Source organism: Giraffa tippelskirchi, chromosome 1, assembly GCF_054371585.1.
Source record: "Giraffa tippelskirchi isolate mGirTip1 chromosome 1, T2T-mGirTip1v1.2.pri, whole genome shotgun sequence".
Lineage (NCBI taxonomy): Eukaryota > Metazoa > Chordata > Mammalia > Artiodactyla > Giraffidae > Giraffa > Giraffa tippelskirchi.
The window spans coordinates 186,217,738-186,240,747 of NC_137275.1; the positions used below are offsets into that span (position 1 = coordinate 186,217,738).

General features: G+C 43.7%; 1 protein-coding gene, 1 long non-coding RNA gene and 1 other non-coding gene across 8 annotated transcripts in view; 1 reads left to right on the forward strand and 2 right to left on the reverse strand.

The window, feature by feature from the left end:
* Nucleotides 1-767: 767 nt before the first annotated feature.
* Nucleotides 768-9,297, reverse strand: LOC145514719 (uncharacterized). The gene is made up of 2 exons (XR_014060317.1): nt 9,232-9,297; nt 768-1,870 (listed from the first exon to the last, which is right to left on the reverse strand). It is a non-coding gene; the product is annotated as an uncharacterized LOC145514719 (long non-coding RNA).
* The window catches only part of XPO7 (exportin 7), a 90,829-nt gene continuing 76,518 nt past the window's right edge, over nt 8,700-23,010 (forward strand). For all 6 annotated transcript variants that reach the window (XR_014060293.1, XR_014060292.1, XM_081513102.1 and 3 more), the window contains exon 1: nt 8,700-8,809. Coding sequence is in view for 4 of the 6 variants with exons in the window: in XM_081513102.1 (XP_081369228.1) it covers nt 8,792-8,809 (18 nt within the window). In the remaining 2 variants the exon portion in view is untranslated. The remainder of the gene's footprint in view (nt 8,810-23,010) is intronic.
* On the reverse strand, nt 16,119-16,190 carry TRNAC-GCA (transfer RNA cysteine (anticodon GCA)). The gene has a single exon. It is a non-coding gene; the product is annotated as a tRNA-Cys (tRNA).

Sequence of the window (23,010 nt, forward strand, 5' to 3'; positions counted from 1 at the left end):
CCCTGGGTCCAGAAGATTCCCTGGAGGAGGGCATGGCAACCCACTACAGTATTCTTGCCTGGAAAGTTCCATGGACAGAAGAGCCTGGTGGGCTATAGTCCATGGGACCACAAGAGTCAGACACAACTGAAGCTGCTTAGCAGGCAAACGAAGTCTAGACTCCATGCAAGAAGATACATGGCTTAGGGGAAATCTAAGTGCCTCAGAGAATATCTAACTTTGGGCCAGATGGTTTAGAGAAGCAATCTGACAGAGGCATGGTGTGGAAATATTGGGAAAACCAGAGAATTAGGCTAGCACTCTTGGGGTAACCCCATAATGGGTGTTTATATAACTGAGCCATTTCCTCTACCGCAGGGGTTCGGTTGTCTTGGGAAGAAGAGCAGAGGAGTGCACTGCTCAGACCTTCTGCTGTACATGCCATGTGCTTTACCAAAACAGCTCAAAACATGAGCATCATGGGCTCTGGGAGGAGAAGACTGAGGCACATAAAGCTCATGACACTCAGCCCAGCTGCCTGGATTTGAACAGGTGGATCCAGAAACCAAAGGGGAACCAAGGATGCTGGTGACGGGGGAAAACGCCTTGAGAAGGAGTTAAGAGTATGGAAGTAGGTGGCTTATTCCATCTCTCTGGGCTTCCCTGGTGGCTCAGTGGTAAAGAATCCATCTACTAATGAAGGAGACATGAGTTGGATCCCTGGAGTAGGAAATGGCAACCCGCTCCGGTATTTTTTTTTTTTTAATTTCCCATCAATCTTAAATTTATTTATTTATCTATTTTTTTACTTTACTATATTGTATTGGTTTTGCCATACGTTGACATGAATCCACCATGGGTGTACATGTGTTCCCCTTCCAGAACCCCCCTTCCACCTCCCTCCCCATCCCATCCCTCTGGGTCATCCCGGTGCACCAGCCCCGAGCACCCTGTATCATGCATCGAACCTGGACTGGCGATTCGTTTCACATATGATAATTTACATGTGTCAATGCCATCTCCCATATCATCTCACCCTTGCCCTCTCCAATAGAGTCCAAATACAGTTCTATACATCTCTGTCTCTTTTGCTGTCTCGCATACAGGGTTATCTTTACCGATTTACTAAATTCCATATATATACATTAGTACACTGCATTGGTGTTTTTCTTTCTGGCTTACTTCACTCTGTATAATAGGCTCCAGTTTCATCCACCTCATTAGAACTGATTCGTATGTATTCTTTTTAATGGCTGAGTAATAGTCCCTTGTGTATATGTACCCCAGCTTCCTTATCCATTCGTCTGCTGATGGACATTTAGGTTGCTTCCATGTCCTGGCTATTATAAACAGTGCTGCGATGAACACTGGGGTACACGTGTCTCTTTCAATTCTGCTTTCCTCGGTGTGTATGCCCAGCAGTGGGATTGCTGGGTCGTATGGCAGTTCTATTCCCAGTTTTTTGAGGAATCTCCACACTGTTCTCCATAGTGGTTGTACTAGTTTGCATTCCCACCAACAGTGTAAGAGGGTTCCCTTTTCTCCGCACCCTCTCCAGCATTTATTGCTTGTAGACTTTTGGATAGCAGCCATTCTGACTGGTGTGAAATGGTACCTCATTGTGGTTTTGATTTGCGTTTCTCTGATAACGAATGATGTTGAGCATCTTTTCATGTGTTTGTTAGCCATCTGTATGTCTTCTTTTCTGTTTAGTTCTTTGGCCCACTTTTTGATTGGGTCATTTATTTTTCTGGAATTGAGCTGCAGGAGTTGCTTGTATATTTTTGAGATTAATTCTTTGTCCATTGCTTCGTTTGCTATTATCCACTCCAGTATTCTTGCCTGGAGAATTCCATGGATAGAGGACCCTGGTGAGCTACAGTCCATGGGGCTGCAAAAGAGTTGGACTTGACTTAGTGACTAAACAACAACAATTCCATTTCTCCAGCCCCTTAGGGGAGGCAACATTACCTAGGGGCTGCATGGACTGTGGATGACTCAGCATCTCCTTAGGGAGTGAGTAAAGAAGAGCTTCTAAGGCCATCTTGGGGGCTGTCAGAGCAGTGCCTTTCAAACGCTAATGTGCAAACCTGGTTAAAACTGCAGATTCAGATGCAGTAGGCCTGGCATAAGACCTGAGATGCTGGTGGGTGGACCGGTCCTGACTGAGTAGCCAGACAACAAAGGATCCTCCCCTCCACCTCTCTGATCACCTTCGCCGAAGGTCAACTGGACGCATTCCACTCAGAACCACAGGGGGGCGCCCGAGCTTGCCAGATTACTTGGAAACTATTTAATCCCTGGTGGCTCAGACCCTAAGGAATCGGTCTGCAATGCAGGAAACCTGGGTTCAATCCCTGGGCTGGGAAGATCCCCTGGAGGAGGGCATGGCAATCCACTCTAGTATTCTTGTCTGGAGAATCCCCATGGACAGAGGAGCCTGACGGACTACAGGCCATGGGGTCCCAAGGAGTCGGACACAACTGAGCAACTAAACACAGCACACATTTAAACCTGGAGGCCTGAGCCCCAGGAATTTCGGATACCCTGCCCCCCCCCATACCACCCCTTGCCTATGGGAGTGGGAAAAGTTCTTTTCCTGTGGCTGTTTGCCGCAGGCGTGAACTCAGAGCAACCCCCACTTTTCCTGGCAGGACTTGTGGGGACCCTGCAGAGAAAGTACTAACCCCAGTATTTTCTGCCTGGCCACAGGCAAACCCTATGAGCAGGGACCCAAAAGGACACAGCAGAAAGGCAGAGAGCCAGAGGCCCTTAGATCACCCAGGCACCAAAGATACGGAGAGAAAGCAACAAAAAGGCGTGGGTGGAGGGCAGGGTGCCCCTAGGCTCCTTTTTGCTTTTATTGGCAAGAAAGGGACACCCCGCACCTCATTTGTGCCTCAGTATAAGCCACAGGATCCTTTCCTTTACAATGGTTTCTCTCAGCTGGAGTTAGGAACAGATCTGGAGATCAGGGCGCCAAGAACTTGGCAACTTTTTGTTACTATTCTCACCAGTGTTGAGCAACTAAATCTCTAATACAAAAGGACTTCTGGGCTTGTCTTTGGGAGCTAGAAAGGAAGGAGCAGAAGAGCCTGATTCCTTGGGCAGGTTTAGAGATTAGGCAACCCCCAGAAGACGCATGGCTGGGGAGGGCTGGAGGGCAAGTGCTACCCCAACGGCAGTTCTGAACAGCAAAGAAGCAACAGCAAAGAAGGTATAGAATGGTGGGCAGGGAGTTGGTGGGAGGGGGAGAATGACGGAGGACTGAGCACAGAAATAAGTCGGGGGGGGGGGGAGTGTTCATAAAAGCATCCCTGACTTCTCCCACCCCAGTTGTTCCTGTCGGTGGGGGAGGAAGGATCTGTCTCTTGAGTTTCATTCCTAGTTCTCACTCTCCATTAAGTACATCATTATTAACATAATAATATTACTTAACATTGGCATAACACTCCTTAATGTTCAAACCCCTTAATGTTCTCCTGAGAGCCCCAAATGCACCCTAGGATGAGACTGAGATAGGAAGAATTTAGGTTAAAAGTTATTTTTTTGAGCATCTCCTCTGTGCAGAGGTAGGAGGGACAGAGCATAAACAAGACATTTGCTGTTGTTCAGTTACTCAGTCTTATCCAACTCTTTGCGACCCCATGGACTGCAGAGCGGCAGGTTTCGTGTCCTTCGCTATATTCTGGAGCTTGCTAAAATTCATATCCATCAAGTCGGTGATACCATCCAACCATCTCGTCCTCTGTTGTCCCCTTCCCTGTTTTCACTCTGGTTCCCTTCTCTTTTTAAAGACGTTTCTTTACTTGGCTGCACCAGGTATTATTGCGGCAGGATCCTGGATCTTCGTTACGACATACAAGATCTTGAGTTGCAGCATGCAAACTCTTAGTAGTGGCATGTGGGTTCTAGTTCCCTCACCAGGGATCAAACTCAGGCCCCCTGCAGTGGGAGGATGGATCAGTCACTGGACCGCTGTTACCAAGTCCAGGCTCACTCTGCTTGCCACACAACAGGCCAATGAACCCGAGAGACGAGGTGTTGAGGCAAGGAATACGACTTTATTCAGGGAGCTGGCTGATTGAGAAAAAGGTGCCTCAAAATAACCATCTTGTCCAGGTCTGGATGCCAGGTTCTTTTATAGATCAGAGAGAAAGCAATGAGGAACTAAAGTCAAAAGACAGATTAGAGGGAAAGGCAGTGGGGAAGTAAAGATGTCTGGGTCTTCTGTCTTGCAAAACACCTCCAAGCAAATTGGCCAGTCTTGGGAAGGGGTTGCTCAGTCGTGTCCGACTCTTTGCGATCCCATGGACTGCAGCCTGCCAGGCTCCTCTGTCCATGGGATTTTCCAGGCAAGAGTGGGTTGCCATTTCTTTCTCCAGGGGATCTTCCTGTCCCAGGGATAGGACTCCCAAGTCGCCTGCATTGGAGGCTGATGCCACCTCCTGGAGATGGCTTTGCAAGCCTTGGGAAGGGGTGTGTTCATCTCTTCTATTCACAGGTGGGCAGGGACAGATTAGCTCCCACTGAGCTGAACAAAGGCACAGTTTACAGTCAAGCAGAGGGGCAGGGTCCTCTGAGGCAAGCTATTAAGTATGATTATAATAACAAAAGCAACGAAAAGCAAGTCAAAGAAAGTTTCCAATATGGACTCAGTTGGCTTCTCTGCAACACCACCAGGGAAGTTCTTGTATTTTCTTTCTAGCAGCTGGAGACTCAGATGATGAAAAAACTAAATACATAAATAGTTTCGAACAGACCATGATCAGTGTTGTAAGTATGACAGTGATGGGGGGAGGGGACAACTTTCTATGGAACTGGTGAGAAAAGCCTCTCTGAGGAGATAACAATTGAACTAAGACATCAGTGATAAGAGGAAACCAGTCACTTAAAGATCTGAGGGGAAAACACTGCAGGCAGAAGTTCCTTCAAGGGCAAAGGCCCCGAGGCAGAAACAGCTGGAAGTGAAGCACTGCTAGAAGGGCAGAATGACCAGAGCATTGCAAGCCAGAGGGGACCGGGAACAGATGGTCCTATCACATGGCCTTTCAGGCTACAGGAAAGATTCCAAATGTATTCTAAATGTAATGGGAGGCCACTTGAGGATTTTAAAGCAGGGATGTGAATGATCTGATTTCTGATATTAAAAGGGTGTTCTGCAGCTATAGTGAACATGGGTTGTCAAGGGGCAAGATCAGAAGCAGAGAAAGCAAGGATTCTATTATCTGAGCCCAGTAGAAAACTGATGGTGGTCTGGATCAGGATGTTAGTAATGATGAAGATGAGTGGCCAGATTTGAGTGTGTACTGGACTTGCACATGGACTGGCTATGAGGGACTGTTGAAAACACTACACTATCACTTACTGAAAGGGGGAAGATAGAGGGAGAGAAACAGGTGTGGGGAGGGTTGTTGGTGGGGGAGGATTTGGGTTTGACCCCACAGGGAGCTGTTATTTCTACTCCATCAGCAAGTAGGGAATTGGAAGACTACCCGGTTGCAATCATCACTCCAAGAAAACATCAAGGAAGCACCTGACCCACCACCTCTGCTCTGTCCCCTCAGGGAGCTAAGAACTGGATGCTGAAATGTTGGAAAACAAAAACAGAAAAATCCCACATCTCAAAGGCTAGACTTGTCAGAAGCAACAGTCAAAACCTCTGTCTCCAAAGTTTTCTCTGAGTAAATCTAATTGGCAGTGAAGCTAAAGGCAAAGGACAAAAGGAAAGATACCCATCTGAATGCAGAATTCCAAAGAATAGCAAGGAGAGATAAGAAAGCCTTCTTCAATGATCAATGCAAAGAAATAGAGGAAAACAATAGAATCGGAAAGACTAGAGATCTCTTCAAGAAAATTAAAGATATCAAGAGAACATTTCATGCAAAAATGGGTACAATAAAGGACAGAAATGGTATGGACCTAACAGAAGCAAAAGATATTAAGAGGTTACAAGAATACACAGAAGAACTATACAATAAAGATCTTCATGACCCAGTCAACCATGATGGTGTGATCCCTCACCTAGAGTCAGACATCCTGGAATGTGAAGTCAAGTGGGCCTTAGGAAGCATCACTATGAACAAAGCTAGTGGAGGTGATGGAATTCCAGTTGAGCTATTTCAAATCCTAAAAGATGATGCTGTGTAAGTGCTGCACTCAATATGTCAGCAAATTTGGAAAACTCAGCAGTGGCCACAGGACTGGAAAAGGTCAGTTTTCATTCCAATCCCAAAGAAAGGCAATGCCAAAGAATGCTCAAACTACTGCACAATTGCACTCATCTCACACGCTAGCAAAGTAATGCTCAAAATTCTCCAAGTCAGGTTTCAACAGTACATGAACCGTGAACTTCCAGATGTTCAAGCTGGATTTAGAAAAGGGAAAGGAACCAGAGATCAAATTGCCAACATCCGCTGGATCATCGAAAAAGCAAGAGAGTTCCAGAAAAACATCTACTTTTGCTTTATTGACTATGCAGATTAGAGGGAAAGGCAGTGGGGAAGTGCCTTTGGCTTAGAGGCCTTTGACACTGTGGATCACAACAAATTGTGGAAAATTCTCCAAGAGGTTGAAATACCAGACCACCTGACCTGCCTCCTGAGAAATCTGTATGCAGGTCAGGAAACAACAGTTAGAATTGGACATGGAACAACAGACTGGTTCCAAAACAGGAAAGGACTACGTCAAGGCTGTATATTGTCACCCTGCTTATTTAACTTACATGCAGAGTACATCATGCAAAATGCTGGATTGGATGAAGCACAAGCTGGAATCAAAATTGCCAGGAGAAATATCAATAACCTCAGATATGCAGATGACACCACCCTTATGGCAGAAAGTGAAGAAGAACTAAAGAGCCTCTTGATGAAAGTGAAAGAGGAGCATGAAAAAGTTGGCTTAAAATTCAACAGTCAAAAAACTAAGATCATGGCATCCGGTCCCATCACTTCATGGCAAATAGATGGGGCAACAATGGAAACAGTGACACTATTTTTTTGGGCTCCAAAATCACTGCAGATGGTGACTACAGCCATGAAATTAAAAGATGCTTACTCCTTGGAAGGAAAGTTATGACCAACCTAGACAGCATATTAAAAAGCAGAGACATTACTTTGTCAACAAAGGTCTGTCTAGTCAAGCTATGGTTTTTCCTGTAGTCATGTATGGATGTGAGAGTTGGACTATAAAGAAAGCTGAGTGCCGAAGAACTGATGCTTTCCTGGTATTGGAGAAGATTCTTGAACCAGTCAATCCTAAAGGAAATCAGCCCTGAATATCCATTGCAAGGACTGATGCTGAAGCTGAAACTCGAGTACTTTGGCCACCTGATGTGAAGAACTGATTCATTGGAAAAGACCCTGATGCTGGGAAACACTGAAGGCAGGAGGAGAAGGGGACGACGGAGGATAAGATGGTTGGATGGCATCGCTCACTCCATGGACCTGAGTTTGAAAACAAGCTCCGGGAGTTGGTGATGGACAGGGAAGCCTGGGGTGCTGCAGTCCATGGGGTTACAAAGAGTCGGACAGGACTGAGCTACTGAACTGAACTGAGCTTAACTTGCATACAGAACCCTGGCTGCAAGGAAGTCTGGGTAATGTAGTTTTTAGGTGTCCTACCTCTGCAAACCAGGAAGACACACTAGGAGGAGGACGAAGGTTGAAATGAATGCTGAGCACCAGTCCTCCTGATCCTTAACAGAAAGTGTGTGTGTCATGCACTACTAACATACAACCTATATCTGAGAATTCAAATAAAATCTAATCCGGGGACCATGACGGGAAGCCAAAGTGGGATCTAATGGAAAACAGGATCTATCTTTCCTAGTGGGAAAGACTGGAATTGGTCTCAGCAGGCAAGGCCTGACCTGACCTCACCCAGAGGGATGGCTTTTCCACTCAAGACTGAACCCAAGGGTCCTAAAATCCCTTTATCTCTCCCCACCACCACCTCCCCCAGCTTCTGACCACTCTTAGGAGGCAGCCTAGACAGCTGATTAAGATGACAATTTATTGGGGAAGATCGGAACCGTGCCTTCTGCGTGTATCCATCGTTACCATTACTTGGCGGTTATTTCCATGAATGTTTAGCGTGGAGAAGAAGATAGAAATGGAAACAAGGAGATTTGGGTTGCTGGTAAGACCTAGGATCAGAGAGCAATGACCCCTGTCCACTGGAGCAGAAATCCAGAAGGACACAAATTCGTCGGCAGTGGAAAGTAAAGAATAATGCAGGCGTCCTAAGTGGGCGGTGGGCGCACCGGAAGAACCCCCGGGGGTGTGGTGTTACAGCAGTGGCGCGGCCGCAGCCGGGTGAGGGGCGTCGGGGGCACAACGTGAGGACACTTTTGAAGGGAGGAATCCGTCAGGTGCAGGGGTCTGGGCGGGGACAGGTCCTAGTCCCTCCGGGAGCCCTCGCCAAGCCGATGAGCTAAGGCAGCGCCACCTCCCGCTGCCGCTCGCGCCGGCCCGCCGGAGCGAGCGCGGCCCCTTTAAAAATCATGTAAACAAAGCTTTGTTCCCCCGGCCCCCTCCCTCGCGCCCCCCGGTCTGCTCCCTCCTCCACCCGCCTCCCGCGTCTCCGGGCCGCTGACGTTGCCGCGCCTTTACGCCGTCCCAACGGCGCTGCGCATTCTCCAACCGCGGCCCCTGCCGCCCGGGCCTGCGCAGCCGGGCGGCGCTACGCCGCGAGCGCAGCGCGACGAGCCCCCAGCGCGCAGGCGCAGCGGCGACGGCGGCGGCGGCGGCGGCCCGGCCGAGGTGCGCGTTGGGGGGGAGGGGGGGCCGCAGAGGAGCATGAATGGAGCAAAATGGCGGATCATGTGCAGGTGAGAGGAGCTGCGGGGGAGGGGGCGGCCGCGGAGAGTGGGGAGTGGGGGCGCGCGCGGCCCGAGGGGCTCGGGCAGGGTCGGGGCTCGCCGGGCCCGCGCCGCCGCCGCTCGGGGCTCCGGAGACGCCGCCCCGTCCCGGAGACCTGGGGCCTTTCCCGCCTCCCGGGCCGGGGGCCTCCTCCATCCCCTCCCACCCGGTCCCACGCCTCTCGCGCGGGGCTGGAGGTTCAGGGATCCGCGCCCCAGCGGGCACAGCCTACATCGCTTATCAGTGACTGTCCTCACGCCGGAGGGAGGCCTCCCGCAAGTCCTCAGTGCCCCCCAAGACGGGGGCGGTAGGGAGACCCCTTGCCGACTCTGTCCTGAGGGGCACTTCCCCGTCACACCCGCCGGCCCTAAACAGATAACAAAAAGAATACCTCGCACTGATCAATCTCGCTCTACCGAGCCTTTCCCGCCGCCTTCCTCTTCTCGCCCCCGAACATAAGAGACCCCCTCCCTCCTGCCTCCTTCCCCGCTCCCACGGATTCGCCCATCACTCCCCCACTTCTGATTGCACAGCTTGCAGGGCCGAGCTCCCCGATCCTCCAAAATGGGTGCTCAGGCCTGGGCCCGCCCTCCCTCCGGTCCCCCTATCCCCAGTGAAGGAGTTGAGTGCCCACACCTCCTCTGAAACGCGGGGTGGAGGGGGTGTGTCTGAATCGAGAGCTGCAACGTTGGGTGCAGACGTTTGCTCTGGAGGGTCCCCATGGGGCTGCAGAGCTGCCCCGGGTGTGCTTTGGGCCCAGGCCACTTTTCTTGAAAGACATGGCACAGGCCCTAGGAAGAGACAAACCCTTAACCGCTCCTAAAAGTAGCTGGAGGAGTCAGGGTTATTTCTTGCAAACTCGATAAAGTTTTTCCTTTCTGTGCCTTAGATCCGATAATTTTATGACACAGTTATTGTTACAGTTATATTGTCAGAAACCTTTGGATTTTCTATGTAACCACACGGGTTTTGTATTGTGGGAAGTAGAAAGTAGAGAGTATAGCAAGTGTGTCTCCTTATTTTGCATATTGTATAATTATCATTCCTCAAGTAAAAAGGGGAATCTTCTCACGTTTTGTCTACAAGGAACTGGGGTGGTGTGACTTCTGTCAGTTTCTTTGGGAGAGAAGGGACTAAATAAATTCTCAGGCCAGGGATCAGTAGAGTAAATCTTTGAAGGGGGAGGCACAAGTTATCAGGACAGAATTATATAGAAAATGGAACCACAGATGGAAGACCACAGATTTGTATTTGATACAGTAGCATGATTCAGAAGTAGCAATAAAACTTGATACAAGGTGATAATAATAATACTGTAGCTCCTTGAGTTTTATAGCAACCATTTCTAAGAAGCATGTAGAGTTTTTATGTGGTTTTTTTTTTTTTTAATTCTTCCATCCTAAAAGAGTAGATAGGCAAGAACTACTTCTGTCATTTTGAGGAAACCGAAGCATACCACTGATGTTAGATTTATTTAGGAAGTGGATTGGAGGCTTTTGACTTTGGGTCCCATGCTCTTATCTACTGGGGAAATAAAAAAGTAGTGTCAGAGAGCATTCCAGAATATGGTTTGAATAGATAGCCTTTCTGATGATGTTATGGAAGACAGAAAGTTCGTGTACTTTTATGAATATACATCTGTCTTATCGCTTGGAAAGAAGTCTCTCTTCATGTGATCTCCCCCACATTTTGAATCAAAAAGCTTGTCATTCCTCACCAGAGGAACAGCAGGATGAGTTCAAGCAGTCTTCATAGCACTTACCTCTCAAAGGAGGGTCTGCCTTAGTAAGGAGTTGTTTTTTTTCCACCCACCCCAACATAAAAATCTACCAAAGTAAGAACTTACTAACTTTTCAAAACAAAGAGTACTAGGCCAGTTCAGTGCTTTATTTGATTTCAGAGAGTTATAGTCTGTTACTCTCTAAATTAGTGGTCTTTTTAACAACCAGATAAGTCTGTGAAGGAATTTTTTCTATATGTTTTTGTTTGTTAGACTACTAGATTACATTTAGTTTTGGATACTTGGAGACTTAAACATGTACTTTATTGTAGCAGAAAACCTTCTCTAGAAAAAGATAAATTCTCCCCTGTGTGGAATGAGTAAATAAATGAAAAGATTAAGGACAAATCTGAAGTGCTTTGAGGGGCAGTATTTTTCTGAAAACACTGTTGGAATATGAAGTTTAAAAAAGTCTATCACTGATTCAAGACAGTGATTATTTGAAAGCTTCATGTGTAGTTCTAAATAGTTGAGTCATTATGTAGCTAGTGCTTTCCTGAACCACCAGGGTGAGCAGTTTTGTGTTGTTGTTTTTTCTGTTGACACTAAGTAGGTGTCATATGATTCTCAGGCTGGAGTCCTGAGCATCTCTTCTGATAAGTATTTAATGAAAGTCGCAAAGCGATAGTAATGGAAAATTACAATATTTGATTTGTCTTTTAGCTCTGTTGATGTCAGTAGTCAGGTCTCTTCAGAAGAGGGACTTGTAAGAACCTCCTCGTTGTGATAAGTTTCTTACTCTTGGTCTTAGAGGACTTTATCTAACACCCACCAAGGAGGCAGTGATTGTTAAAAAATCAAACTCATTTGTATTTATCTTCATAAAATGAATGGTCCTCCTTCCATTTTTAAAAAACATATTAAGTTAGATGAAGATAATGAGGTTTTGGTATTTTCACTTGCTGGCTAGTTATTGTAAAGAAATGAAAGTTAGCTTAGTGTACAGTAGTAACAGAAAAATTAAGAAGGATCATCAGATGTTAGTTTTAATAATGCTAGCGGGTATCCAGGCTCTTGAGAGAAAAAGGAAAATGTATATGATATAATTGGATATTAAGTATATTATTTAACATATAAATCTATGTAAACATGGGACTTCCCTATAGCTCAGATGGTAAAGAATCTCTCTGCAATGCAGGAGACCCTGGTTTGATCCCTGGGTGAGAAAGATTCCCTGGAGAAGGAAATGGCAACCCACTCCAGTATTCTTGCCTAGAGAATCCCGTGGACAGAGGAGCCTGACAGGCTTCAGTCCATGGGGGTCGCAAAGAGTCGGACACGACTAAGCGACTAACACACATGTAAATGTATTAAATGAATGATAATTCTGGGGTTTTGTTGGATTTATTCTATTGTTATCCCGGGTCTTACTCAGACTCTTACAGTATTATTTACTGGTCTCTTCATTATGACTGAGTAATAACAGAAAATACAGTTTTCACATAGTCATATTTGTTTAAATATTGACCACCACTGTAACTCTAGGGGTCAAGAAGAATCATTAAAACTGACAGGTTAAAATTTAACAGAGTGCAAAAGTTTAGCCCGTTTAGAGGAAAAGATAGTTGTCATTTTAGCTTTTAAAAACATGCAAGGAAACATGAAGGACTGTGGGTGATTTATTTTGAGAAGAGAATTCTGTACAACTATGGAGAATTTTAAAGGGGGAAAAATAGTTACTTTTGTAATTTTCTTTCAGTTAAACTGATAGCATTAGGGCTTAATGTGCCCGAAGCCCTTTGCTGTGCTGGGAACTGCAGAGGATTGGGGACTGAAAAAGATACTGGAGCCAGACTGCTGAAGTGTCAAATTCTGATACTGTCTTGGGCAGGCTTCAGAAGCACAAATAGATAGAAGAACTAATACATTGATTGCAAAACATGCTACATTTGTGTTGGATCATACGAAATAGCTACACATTCCCTCTCTCACCCCAGCTACCTCTCCTGTGGATTTGTATAAATAATATGTCTATATTTTAGACAGACACCTTTATATGTACTTGATAATTCTGACAGTATTATTACCTCTTGTGAGAAAAGCCTTCAGAAGAATTAAGGGTTGTCTCCATGTATGTGATATCATTCAAATACGCAATAAAACAAAATATTTCTTTAATGGAATCTCTAATTTAGATGGAGGTAGGAAAAAGGAGCATTAAGAAGATCCCTGTTCTGTATCTTAAAGATACATTAACTTCCATTTGATCCCAAAATTGATGTTCATAACCACCAGCTGTATTTTCTCTCTTCTTGGTTGAGTTTGGAACACGATATTGTGCCATAGCCCTGCGCGAGGTGAAGGTTGCCAATTTAAACTGATAAGCTGATGTGTCTGTAGGTACAACTTCCAAGGCTACTTTGCTTACTTTCGTATATGTAAGGAAGAGAGTATTTAGATACTGCACCATTTTTTTTTCCTTCTTTTAAACACCAGACATATACTACCTCACAGATATTCTCAGAGTCAGGAATCTGGGAGTGTCTTAACTAGATGGTTCTAGTTGAGAGTCTGGTTGTCAAGCTGTCAGCCCAGGCTGTGGTTCACCTCCAGGCTTGACTGAGGATGGAGAACCTGTTTGCACGCTCACCCACAAGCTCATTGGCAGGCGTTAGTTACTTAGTTGCAGGAGGGTGGGTGGGGGCCACAGTGCCTCACTGGCTATTGTCTGGAGGTTCAACTCTTCACCATGCTGAACCTTCCTAGGACGTAATTTTTAAGGACTTCTTTTTTTACATTCTGGAATGATGTCTGCTATGTATAAGTGACCCATCTTTGTTAGTTTTTTTTTTTTTTAAACCTCTGATTGAAATAGTCCTTCAGACATACAAAAATCATAATTTTTCAGCCTGATGAATTTTCACAGAGTGTACACTCTTAGAACCAACACCCAAATCCATGATGTTTTCAGTGCCTCAGAAGTCCCTCTGATGGTCCCCTCTACAACTACCCACACATCCTTCCTCCTGAGGGTAATTACTATCCTGTCGTTTGATTTTTAAGTATGCTTTTAGGAGTCCAGCTGTGGAAGGCCTATCCATGAGAACTTGAACTTCAAAGCCAGGGGAGAAGCAGCATACAACACTGGTTCTTCAGTTTTGGGGGGACTTTGTTTGTTTAAGAATGTAGTAGAAGCTGTGTGCTCTCTAGGGAGGTGAAGTATATCTATGTAAAAATTTGCCTGCAATTTCAAGCTATTTGAGTGCTTTAGAACTTGAGTTTAAGGATATATTCCTTTTTAGATGAAACACCTATCATATTTTATTGAGAAACTGATTTATAAGTCTTTCTCAAGCTAGTTCAGGGTCTCAGTATATATTCCTGGAGAGTTACATGCAGGTTGAATTTTTAAATTACTGAATTTTTGAGGATGATGAAAAACAATGACTATTAAGCATTTGATGTCCTGTCTTACACACATGCAAGGACATACAAGATGTGATGTCCTATTTTCAGGGGCCTTGCATGGTAATTAGATACTGAACCTAGGTTGAGTTGTGAATTTATAGTGAGACATTGTTTTTGTCAACATATCCCTAAATGAAGGAACTGTTGCTTCCATCACCTTTACCCCATTCCAGTACATCTGAGTTTGCACCTCACACTGAAAGTGGCAGGGAATTTTCAATGAAATGAGATTGGTACCCAGGGGTCCATATCAAAATCATGCTGAAAGGAGAGGAAATGTCAAGAATTGAGTCTTTAAGTGTGTCTGATATTTGCATCCATGGCTCCTCACCCCTTCATATGTGTTTGTGCACACACGAAGACACACACACACGTACTGTCATGAATGGAAAGGACACGTTTGCTAGCATTGATTGGACTTTTAGCTTCTAACCATTTTACATGATCTCATTCATTTAATGCTCACAGCAACTCTACACGGTAGGTATTATAGAGATCATAGTGATGTTCCTTGAAATAGGCTGATGAAAAGACCTGGTATCTCTGGAAGACTAGAGAGCTGTGTGAAGATTTAGGTTACAGTGTGGTGGTGGTTCTTGCACCCCTTACTGGTGGGGGACCTTGGTTGGGGGTAAGCAAAAGGGTGATACAAACATTTATGGAGTATCTGTTACGTTGCCAGCACCATGCTAAGCCCCTTGATATGTGTTATGCCATTTAATTGGGCAACTCATTTAGTCTCCTTGAACCTGAATTAGGTGGTCTCTTAAGTCCCTTACAGGCTTCCCTGGTGGCTCAGATGGAAAGAATTTGCCTGCAATGCAGGAGACGTGAGTTCGATCCCTGGGTCAGGAAGATCCCCTGGAGGAGGGATTGGCAACCCACTCCAGTATTCTTGCCTGGAGAACTCCATGGACAAAGTAGCCTGTTGGGCTACAGTCCACGGGTTGACAAAGTCTGACACAACTGAGCAACTAGCACTTAAGTCCCTTACAGGCTTCCCAGGTGGCACTAGTGGTAAAGAATTCGCCTGCCAACGCACAAGGGGCAAGAGACATGGATTTATTCGATCCCTGGGTTTACAGGATCCCTTGGAGTAGGAACTGGCAACCCACTCCAGTATTCTTACCTGGAAAATCCCATGGACAGAGGAGCTGGGGGTTTGAGGGGGCAGTCCATGGGGTCACAAAGAGTCAGACACGAACTGAGCACGCACACACACTTAAGTCCCTTATACTTTCATCATTCTGCTAGGATTTCTAGTTGTCATCCTTACCATTCTCTCCTAAATAAAGCACCTTCTTCTCAATTCATATGTACACTGTCATAAATTTTCCTGAGATATTTATGCACATACTTATATTTCCATTTCATCTACCTTAAATATGCCTTCCTCTCCCCCACCTACCAATTTTTGTTGGGAAATGTGAGGACTAAATCTGTAGCATGTCTCACAAATTGAGCCGTTATACCCCAGATAATAAGTAAAGAACTCACTTAAGCAGTAAGCAATGAAGGACATTTTCTGTGGTGCCAAGAAATTAACATTATTAGTCAGATGTTGATGCTTGTAGCCTAAAAAATGATTATCAGTTAAGTCCCTGGGTTTAAGCCTCTCTTAGAGAAAAACTTAAGATGAAAAGCAGTCAAATGCTTTCCTATAAATACTTGGGAAAACAATTAGATTAATTGAATATTCCTGTACTACATCAGGAAATTGTGATCCTATAGCTGTGGTGGCCTTTTAATTTTTAAGTGCACGAACCTATGTTGGTCACAAAAGCTGATCTCATTTCTAGTTTGTATGGTAAATTATGATACTTGAAGTGTGTAGTTTCAGAAAGAAATGAGAGTTATGCTAGACATATTCCCTAACATCTGAGTCAAGTATATGGTTAAAAGGGGTGTATTTAAGGTCAGAAATGGGAAAAGCAGAGTTTTCTAAAGGATTTTTTTCAAGCCTGTTTTTGTCGCTCAGTCGTGTCCGACTCTTTGCGACCCCATAGACTTAGCCTACCAGGCTCCTCCATCCATGGGATTTTCCAGGCAAGAGTACTGGAGTGGGCTGCCATTTCCTTCTCCAGGGGATCTTCCCAACCCAGGGATTGAACCTGGGTCTCCTGCATTGCAGACAGACGCTTTACCGTCTGAGCCACCAGGGAAGCCTGGTGTTTTGAAAATATGTGTCTTAGGTTTAGCAAATAATTTCAAATCTCAGTTTTTTCAACCAACTCATCTCCACTAACTCCTGAATTTTGGTATTTTACTTCTCTTCCAAAGCACATTGTCTAAAGTCAAGCATGACATTTAATTTGACTCTAGAAACCTGTAACATTGTTTGCTCTGAGAAGTATCTGGGGAGCCATGTTTGTATTTCACATATCTATACTCAGTTAAAAAATAAAACTATCCCAGTTTTGACCAATGTATAGCTATAGATTATTTAAAATATTTTTTATTTTTTGTTAGTAGGTGATGTTTTAATCATTATTTTGCCGTTGCTCCATCTGACAAGTCCCTGTAAGTTCTTGTCAAAAACTAGCCTAGAATTTAAAAGGATGAATAAAACTAGAAAATGGGACCTTGTTTTCTTTCCTCTTAATGTTTTGAATTGATAATGTCATTCTAGAGTTAAGCAAGTTTCTTCTAGTCTTCATAGACATATATATTTGTTATATAACAAATATTTTCGAACAAATTGAATCTGAATGACAGGGTTTTTTCGTTTTGTTTTGTTATTGTTCTTAAGTAAGGACAGTATTTCAGAGGTGTTAGAAATGAAAACTTGTTTTAACATAAAGGATTATTTACTAATTCTTGGAATGCTACATTTTAGTCTGACTTATCATACATGTTCCAAACAGAGAGATCAGAATGTATGAACAGGAAAGGTTTTCAATTCACAGAATTCCTAAAACTTGTCTGTTTCAAGCTCTGTGATACAAGTAACTACTAATGTGCCCTACAGTCCCATCTGCAGTGATGGTGTGAGATGCCAGGCTAACTTAACCTGCCCCCCGCTTACCCATCTCAAGTTAAACAGCACTTACAAAAGTGAATAGAACAGTTCACAGAGATTGCTGTGTGTAAATCTGATGCCAGTGGAATCAAGACTTGCTTTAAATCACCTTTATGTATACAGTAAACAGCATCCATTTAAAGTGTACAAGTTGACATATACATACCTTTGACTGCTTCACCACAATTAAAATACAGAACATTTCTTCCTAACTGCAGTCTGCCCCTCCCTCAGCCTGTAGTTCTTGACAGCCCTCATCTGCTTTCTGTCACTGTAGATTAGTTTGTATTTCCTGGAATTTTATGTAATGCATGTACTATGTACTCCTTGGGTTTTGATTTGTTTTACTCAACACTGATTTTGAGCTTCATTCCATTTGTCGCATAATATCAGTAGCTGGTTACTTTTTATTGCTGAGTAGTACTTCATGGTATGAATGTGCCACTTTATGTATCCATTCACCCCTCAGGTGGTATTTGGGTGGTTTTCCAGTTTTTAGTCCCTCTGAATATAGGGCCTATAAATAGTCATATGGAAGTCTCTGTATAGACAAATTTTCTCCTACATACTTGGAGTAGGGTTACTGAGTCCTGTGATGTGTTTAACCTTTTAAAGAAACTGCAGAAGTGGTTGTAGCATTTTACTTTCTCACCAGCAGTGTGTGATAAAGGACTCCGTATCTGCACCAGCCTTTGGTTTTGCCATTCTTGTGGGATCTCATTGTGGTTTTAGTTGGCATTTCCTTGACGACTAGCAGTGGGTTGTATCTCTTCTTGTGCTCACTGACCTTTTTTGTATCTCAGAGGCTTGCAAGGCAGGCTGGTAGTTTGGCTCCACAATCTGTTTTCGTACGGCCTGAAAACTAAGAACAGTTTTTGCATTCTTAAATTGTTGAAAAAAATCTAGAAGAGAACAATAATAATAATGTTCCATGACACATGATAATTACATGAAATTCTGATTTCTGTGTTCATAAATAAAAGTTGTATTAGAACACAGCCGCACGAACTCCTTTCCAAATTGTGTATGGCCACTTCTGTGTTACAGTGTTAGAGATGGATAGTTGCAACAGAGACCATTTGGCCTCCTGGCCCACAAAGTCTAAAATAGTTACTCTCTAGTCTTCTACAGAAGTTTGCAGACTCCTGGGGGTATGTCCCCTCAAATCTATTGCCTGACCCTTCAGTGGGGAGAGGGCTAGCCCAGTGTGGGTCTAACCCAAGCCCAATTTGACAGGAACCAGATCAGACTTGATCCATTTTGTTGACACTGGCATTTATTGCTGCACGGTCCAGAATGGTAACTGCTAGCCACATTTTGCTATTTTAAAGTAAAAATTAACTTCTTCATTCAGCTGATCACATTTCAAGTGCCCAGTAGTCACATGGTGGCTGCCATACTCTACAATCCAGTTACAACATCTTTCCATTATCATGGACACTTCTGTTGGACAGTGCTACTCTGGAATAACAAAAATCTGCCACAGAACCAAAGAGATTGGCCACAGAAGTGGAAAATAGGTTATAGAATTGCTTTCCTGTATGCCTACAAAAATAAACTAAATCCTCATTCTTCCAAGTGTGTGACTGCAAGTGGACATATTTAATAATTTATTTAACATTACAGTTCGTGCTCTGAGCCTGTGATATGTTTGTTCTCTTACTTAGCCAAAGGAATGAGAGGAAACAGTCAAATCATTAAATTCAGAATTTTACTGATAGGAAGTAGTGTTTTAGAGACTTTTAAAAGTACCCTAAACGTATTCTTTCCCAAAGCACTTTGCAGAAACAAACCTTCTAAAATCCCTCTATATTTGTAACCATTTTACAGATAAAATGGAGGGAGAATATTGAGGAAAATATTAAGCAATTATATCACTTATTTAAGATGCTAACCCTTACAGAGAACAGACTTACGGACACAGTGGGCAGGAGAGGATGGGATGAGTTAATCGAGTAGCATTGAAATAGATGCATTCCTTGTGTAAAATAGATAGCCAGTGGAAATTTGGTGTATGACACAGGGAGGTTAACCCTGTGCTCTGTGACAATCTAGAGGGATGGGATGGGGTGGGAGGTGGGAAGGAGGCTCAAGAGGGAAGGGATATATGTACACCTATAACTCATTCACTTTGTTTTGTTGTACATCAGAAACTAACACAACATTGTAGAGCAATTATCCTCCAATTAAAAAATTTTTTAGAGATGCTAAGTCTTGATATGCTAGCAATTCTGGTTCCCTTTAGTTACTAATTTTAAAATATTACTGACCTTAAAGTTTTTCATAATTATAGTATTAGCTTTGAAAATAATCCAGAAATATTAGAAATTAAAATGGTTGAAACAACCTGTTACAAGATTGTATTTTAAGATTTTCCTTCATATCAGTGAAAACTGTTATTTTGTGGTTCAACTCTTGGGGACAGACATAACCAATTCTGAATAATGAAGTGGAGCTCAGGAAATCCATTTTCAAATAGTCATCCTCTTCTTTAGGAAAGAATATATAATTCCTATAGGCTTGCCAGTGGCTCAGTGGGAAAGAATCCACCTGCGATGCAGGAGACATGGGTTTGACCGATGGATCAGAAGGAGCCCCTGGAGAAGGAAATGGCAACCCTCTCCATCATTCTTGCCTGGGAAATCCAATGGACAGAGAAGGCTGGCAGGCTATAGCCCATGGGGTTGCAAAAGAGTCCCACACAGCTTAGCGACTAAGCAACAAACAACAGCAATGTAGTTATTATAGTGGATGAATTATCTTGTTCTTAACATAAATAGAAGTGTTTATAAATTTTTAGTGACTAGACAGCCATGTCAGTATAATCCACCCTAGAAGTAAATGTTTTGCTGCGCCAGCTAACAGTGAGAAAGTAGAAAGTGGGCATTCTAGTGATGTTCTTGTATGTAGATATAAGGAGATGTGTAATGAGTGAGGTACAGCATCAGTGTTCAAGGACCTGAATAACTAGAAATGTATACCAACAGGGCTTCCTAGTGGCCCTAGTGGTAAAGAACCTGCCTGCCAATGCAGGAGACATAAGAGATGTGGGTTTGATACCTCGGTCGGGAAGATCTCCTGGAGGAGGGCATGGCAACCCACTCCAGTGTTCTTGCCTGGAGAATTCCATGGACAGTAGCCTGGTGGGATACAGTCCATGGGGTCGCAAAGAGTCGGACATGACTGAGTGACTTAGCATGCACAGACACAAGGACTGTAGAGTGAGACAGATGTCAGTCTTCCCTTGGAGAACTAGGAAAGGCTTCTTACAGTGATGAATGCTTAAGCCGGATCTAAAAAGACATGCTCTTCTCCCAGTTGGTAAGAGTATACCAGGCAGAGGGAATACCGTAAGAAAACATATATATGTACACACACACACGCATAGATATACATACATATATATTTAGGTATATATATATATGTATATATATACATATATATATTTATGGAACATTCCAAGAAATTCCAAGAAAGTGAAAGCAGTGAAATATTGCTGCTGTATAGGGAATAAAAAGGAGCTAAGGGAGAAATGAGACTCTAATGGTAGAAGAGACCAGAAGGTAAAGAGCCTGTTACATCTTGGTAAGGAGTTTGTAGTTGAAAGCTGTTAACTAGAAGTGACAGAATAATCACATCACTGTGGTGATGGTGCAGAAAGTTGATCGGATGTCGACAACGCAGGAGATGAAGCAGTAAACTAAGAAATCATTGGGACTTGAGCTACCGTGAGTTAGCTGTGAGGATGGAGAATAGAAAACTGATGTTAAGGAGATTACACTGTGGGGTTTGGTTAACAGTTGAATGTGTAAAGTGAGAAGGCAGGCTTCCACATTTCTGGGCAGTAAAGTCGATAGTGAATGAATGAGCAAGATGTTGAAAAGATAGTAAGGTCAGTCTTAAATATGCAGATTTTGAAGTGCTCGTGAACGTTTGAGTGGAGATGTCCAGTAGGCATTTCTCTACCTGTTATCAGCTTGTTTGGAACTCATGTTTTCATAGTGAAGGTCATAGCCTTCAGATGTAGATATGTCAAGTGTTAGCTGCTCACGATACACATCTATCATATTTCTTACCGAGCCTTAACAGCAACTGTAAAACTGGAGTGAAACGCTGGTGTTTTATTCATGTGTTTCCTGAAACAGCCTCAGATTGTGTTACCAGAGGCAGGAATAAAATGCTTTTGACAGTCGGTCAGGAAATTGATGTGTGCGCATGCATGTGTACTCAGCTACTCAGTCTTGTCTGACTCTGCGACCCCAGGGACTATAGCCCCCCAGGCTCCTCAGTCCATGAGATTTCCCAGGCAAGAGTGCTGGCATGGGCTGCCTTTTCTGCCTCCAGGGAATCTTCCCAACCCAGAGATGGAACCCATATCTCTTGCTTGTCCTGCATGGGCAGGTGGGTTCCTTACCATTGCCCCCGCCCCAGCTAGGAAGCCTGAAATTGACATGCATGCAGTGTAAAAAAGAGGTCATATTTAAAAGTTTGTGAAAACATTACAGTGTTGACAGCTCTGGCCGTCAGTATCTCTTAAAGATTTCTTTATTGTTAAAGCAATTAAAACTAAATCTGCTTGATCTTGAACTAAATTTATAACCCTTGGTCTGTTTTGTCTTCCCATCCTATTTTTATTTTTTGGAAAACCAGGTTAGTTTTTTTACCCTCAAACACTGGTTATCTCCCACCATAACTAGTGTTTGAGGGGTACCCAGAAAAGACTTCTTTTTTAAAAACTCATTATTTCTTCTATTAGAGGATTCTTCTAAATCTTATTTCCCAACTTGCCTAGCTTCCTTGTTGGCTGACTTGATGAGTTCTTGGATTTTTTGGTAGGTCATATGATAGTGTAAACTTAAGGCAAATTGATATTTTACAAGCCTGTTAAGGGAAAAATTATTTAGAATTCCAAAGAATCAGAAAACTGACATGCATGGGACATGTATGCCAAAACTTAAGAGACGTTTACTTTAAAACTCTTTTTTGCTTTTTCTGTCAGAGGGTAAATACAGAACTCTAAATTCTAGCTTCTCTGAATCAAAGTTTAGGGTTCCAAGATTAAGTGTTTGTGATTACCTTTATCTTTTTCCCTTTAATAGTCTGTTTGGAGGGCTTCCCTGGTGGCTCAGCTGGTAAAGAATCCGCCTGCAATGTGGGAGACCTGGGTTCAATCCCTGGGTTGGGAAGATCCCCTGGAGAAGGGAAAGGCTACCCACTCCAGTATTCTGGCCTTGAGAATTCCATGGACTGTACTCACAAAGAGTTGGATACGACTGAGCGACATTCACTTTCACTTTGATCTCCTTACACTTTTTGGTGGAGTCTTCTAAAGGAGTACATACAGTATTTGGGCTTTTCTCATGGGAAAAGCGGAGAAGGCAATGGCACCCCACTCCAGTACTCTTGCCTGGAAAATCCCATGGATGGAGGAGCCTGGTAGGCTGCAGTCCACGGAGTCGCTAAGAGTCGGACACGACTGAGCGACTTCACTTTCATTTTTCACTTTCATGCATTGGAGAAGGAAATGGCAACCCACTCCAGTGTTCTTGCCTGGAGAATCCCAGGGACGGCAGAGCCTGGTGGGCTGCCGTCTGTGGGGTCGCACAGAGTCGGACACGACTGAGGTGACTTAGCAGTAGCATGGGAAAAGAGATAAGGAGAGTTGAGAGGCTTTCTTCTGAATTTTTAGGCCAGTAAAAACTCTGTTCTCTATGCCTTTCTTAAATCTTTCTTTCTTACTTACAAACTTTTAAACATGTTTTAACGATAGTTAGAATGCTACTAAGTAGGCCAGAGGAGATGCTATCTTAATATCTCAGAATGTTAAATCTCAGCAAGGCTCAGAAATTACAGGCTGTTCATTCTTGATATGGACAGGCTGTTCATTCTCCACATCTGTTAATAATGAAGTGAAATTGACTCAGTCGTCTCCAGCTCTTTGCGACCCCATGGACTGTAGCCCA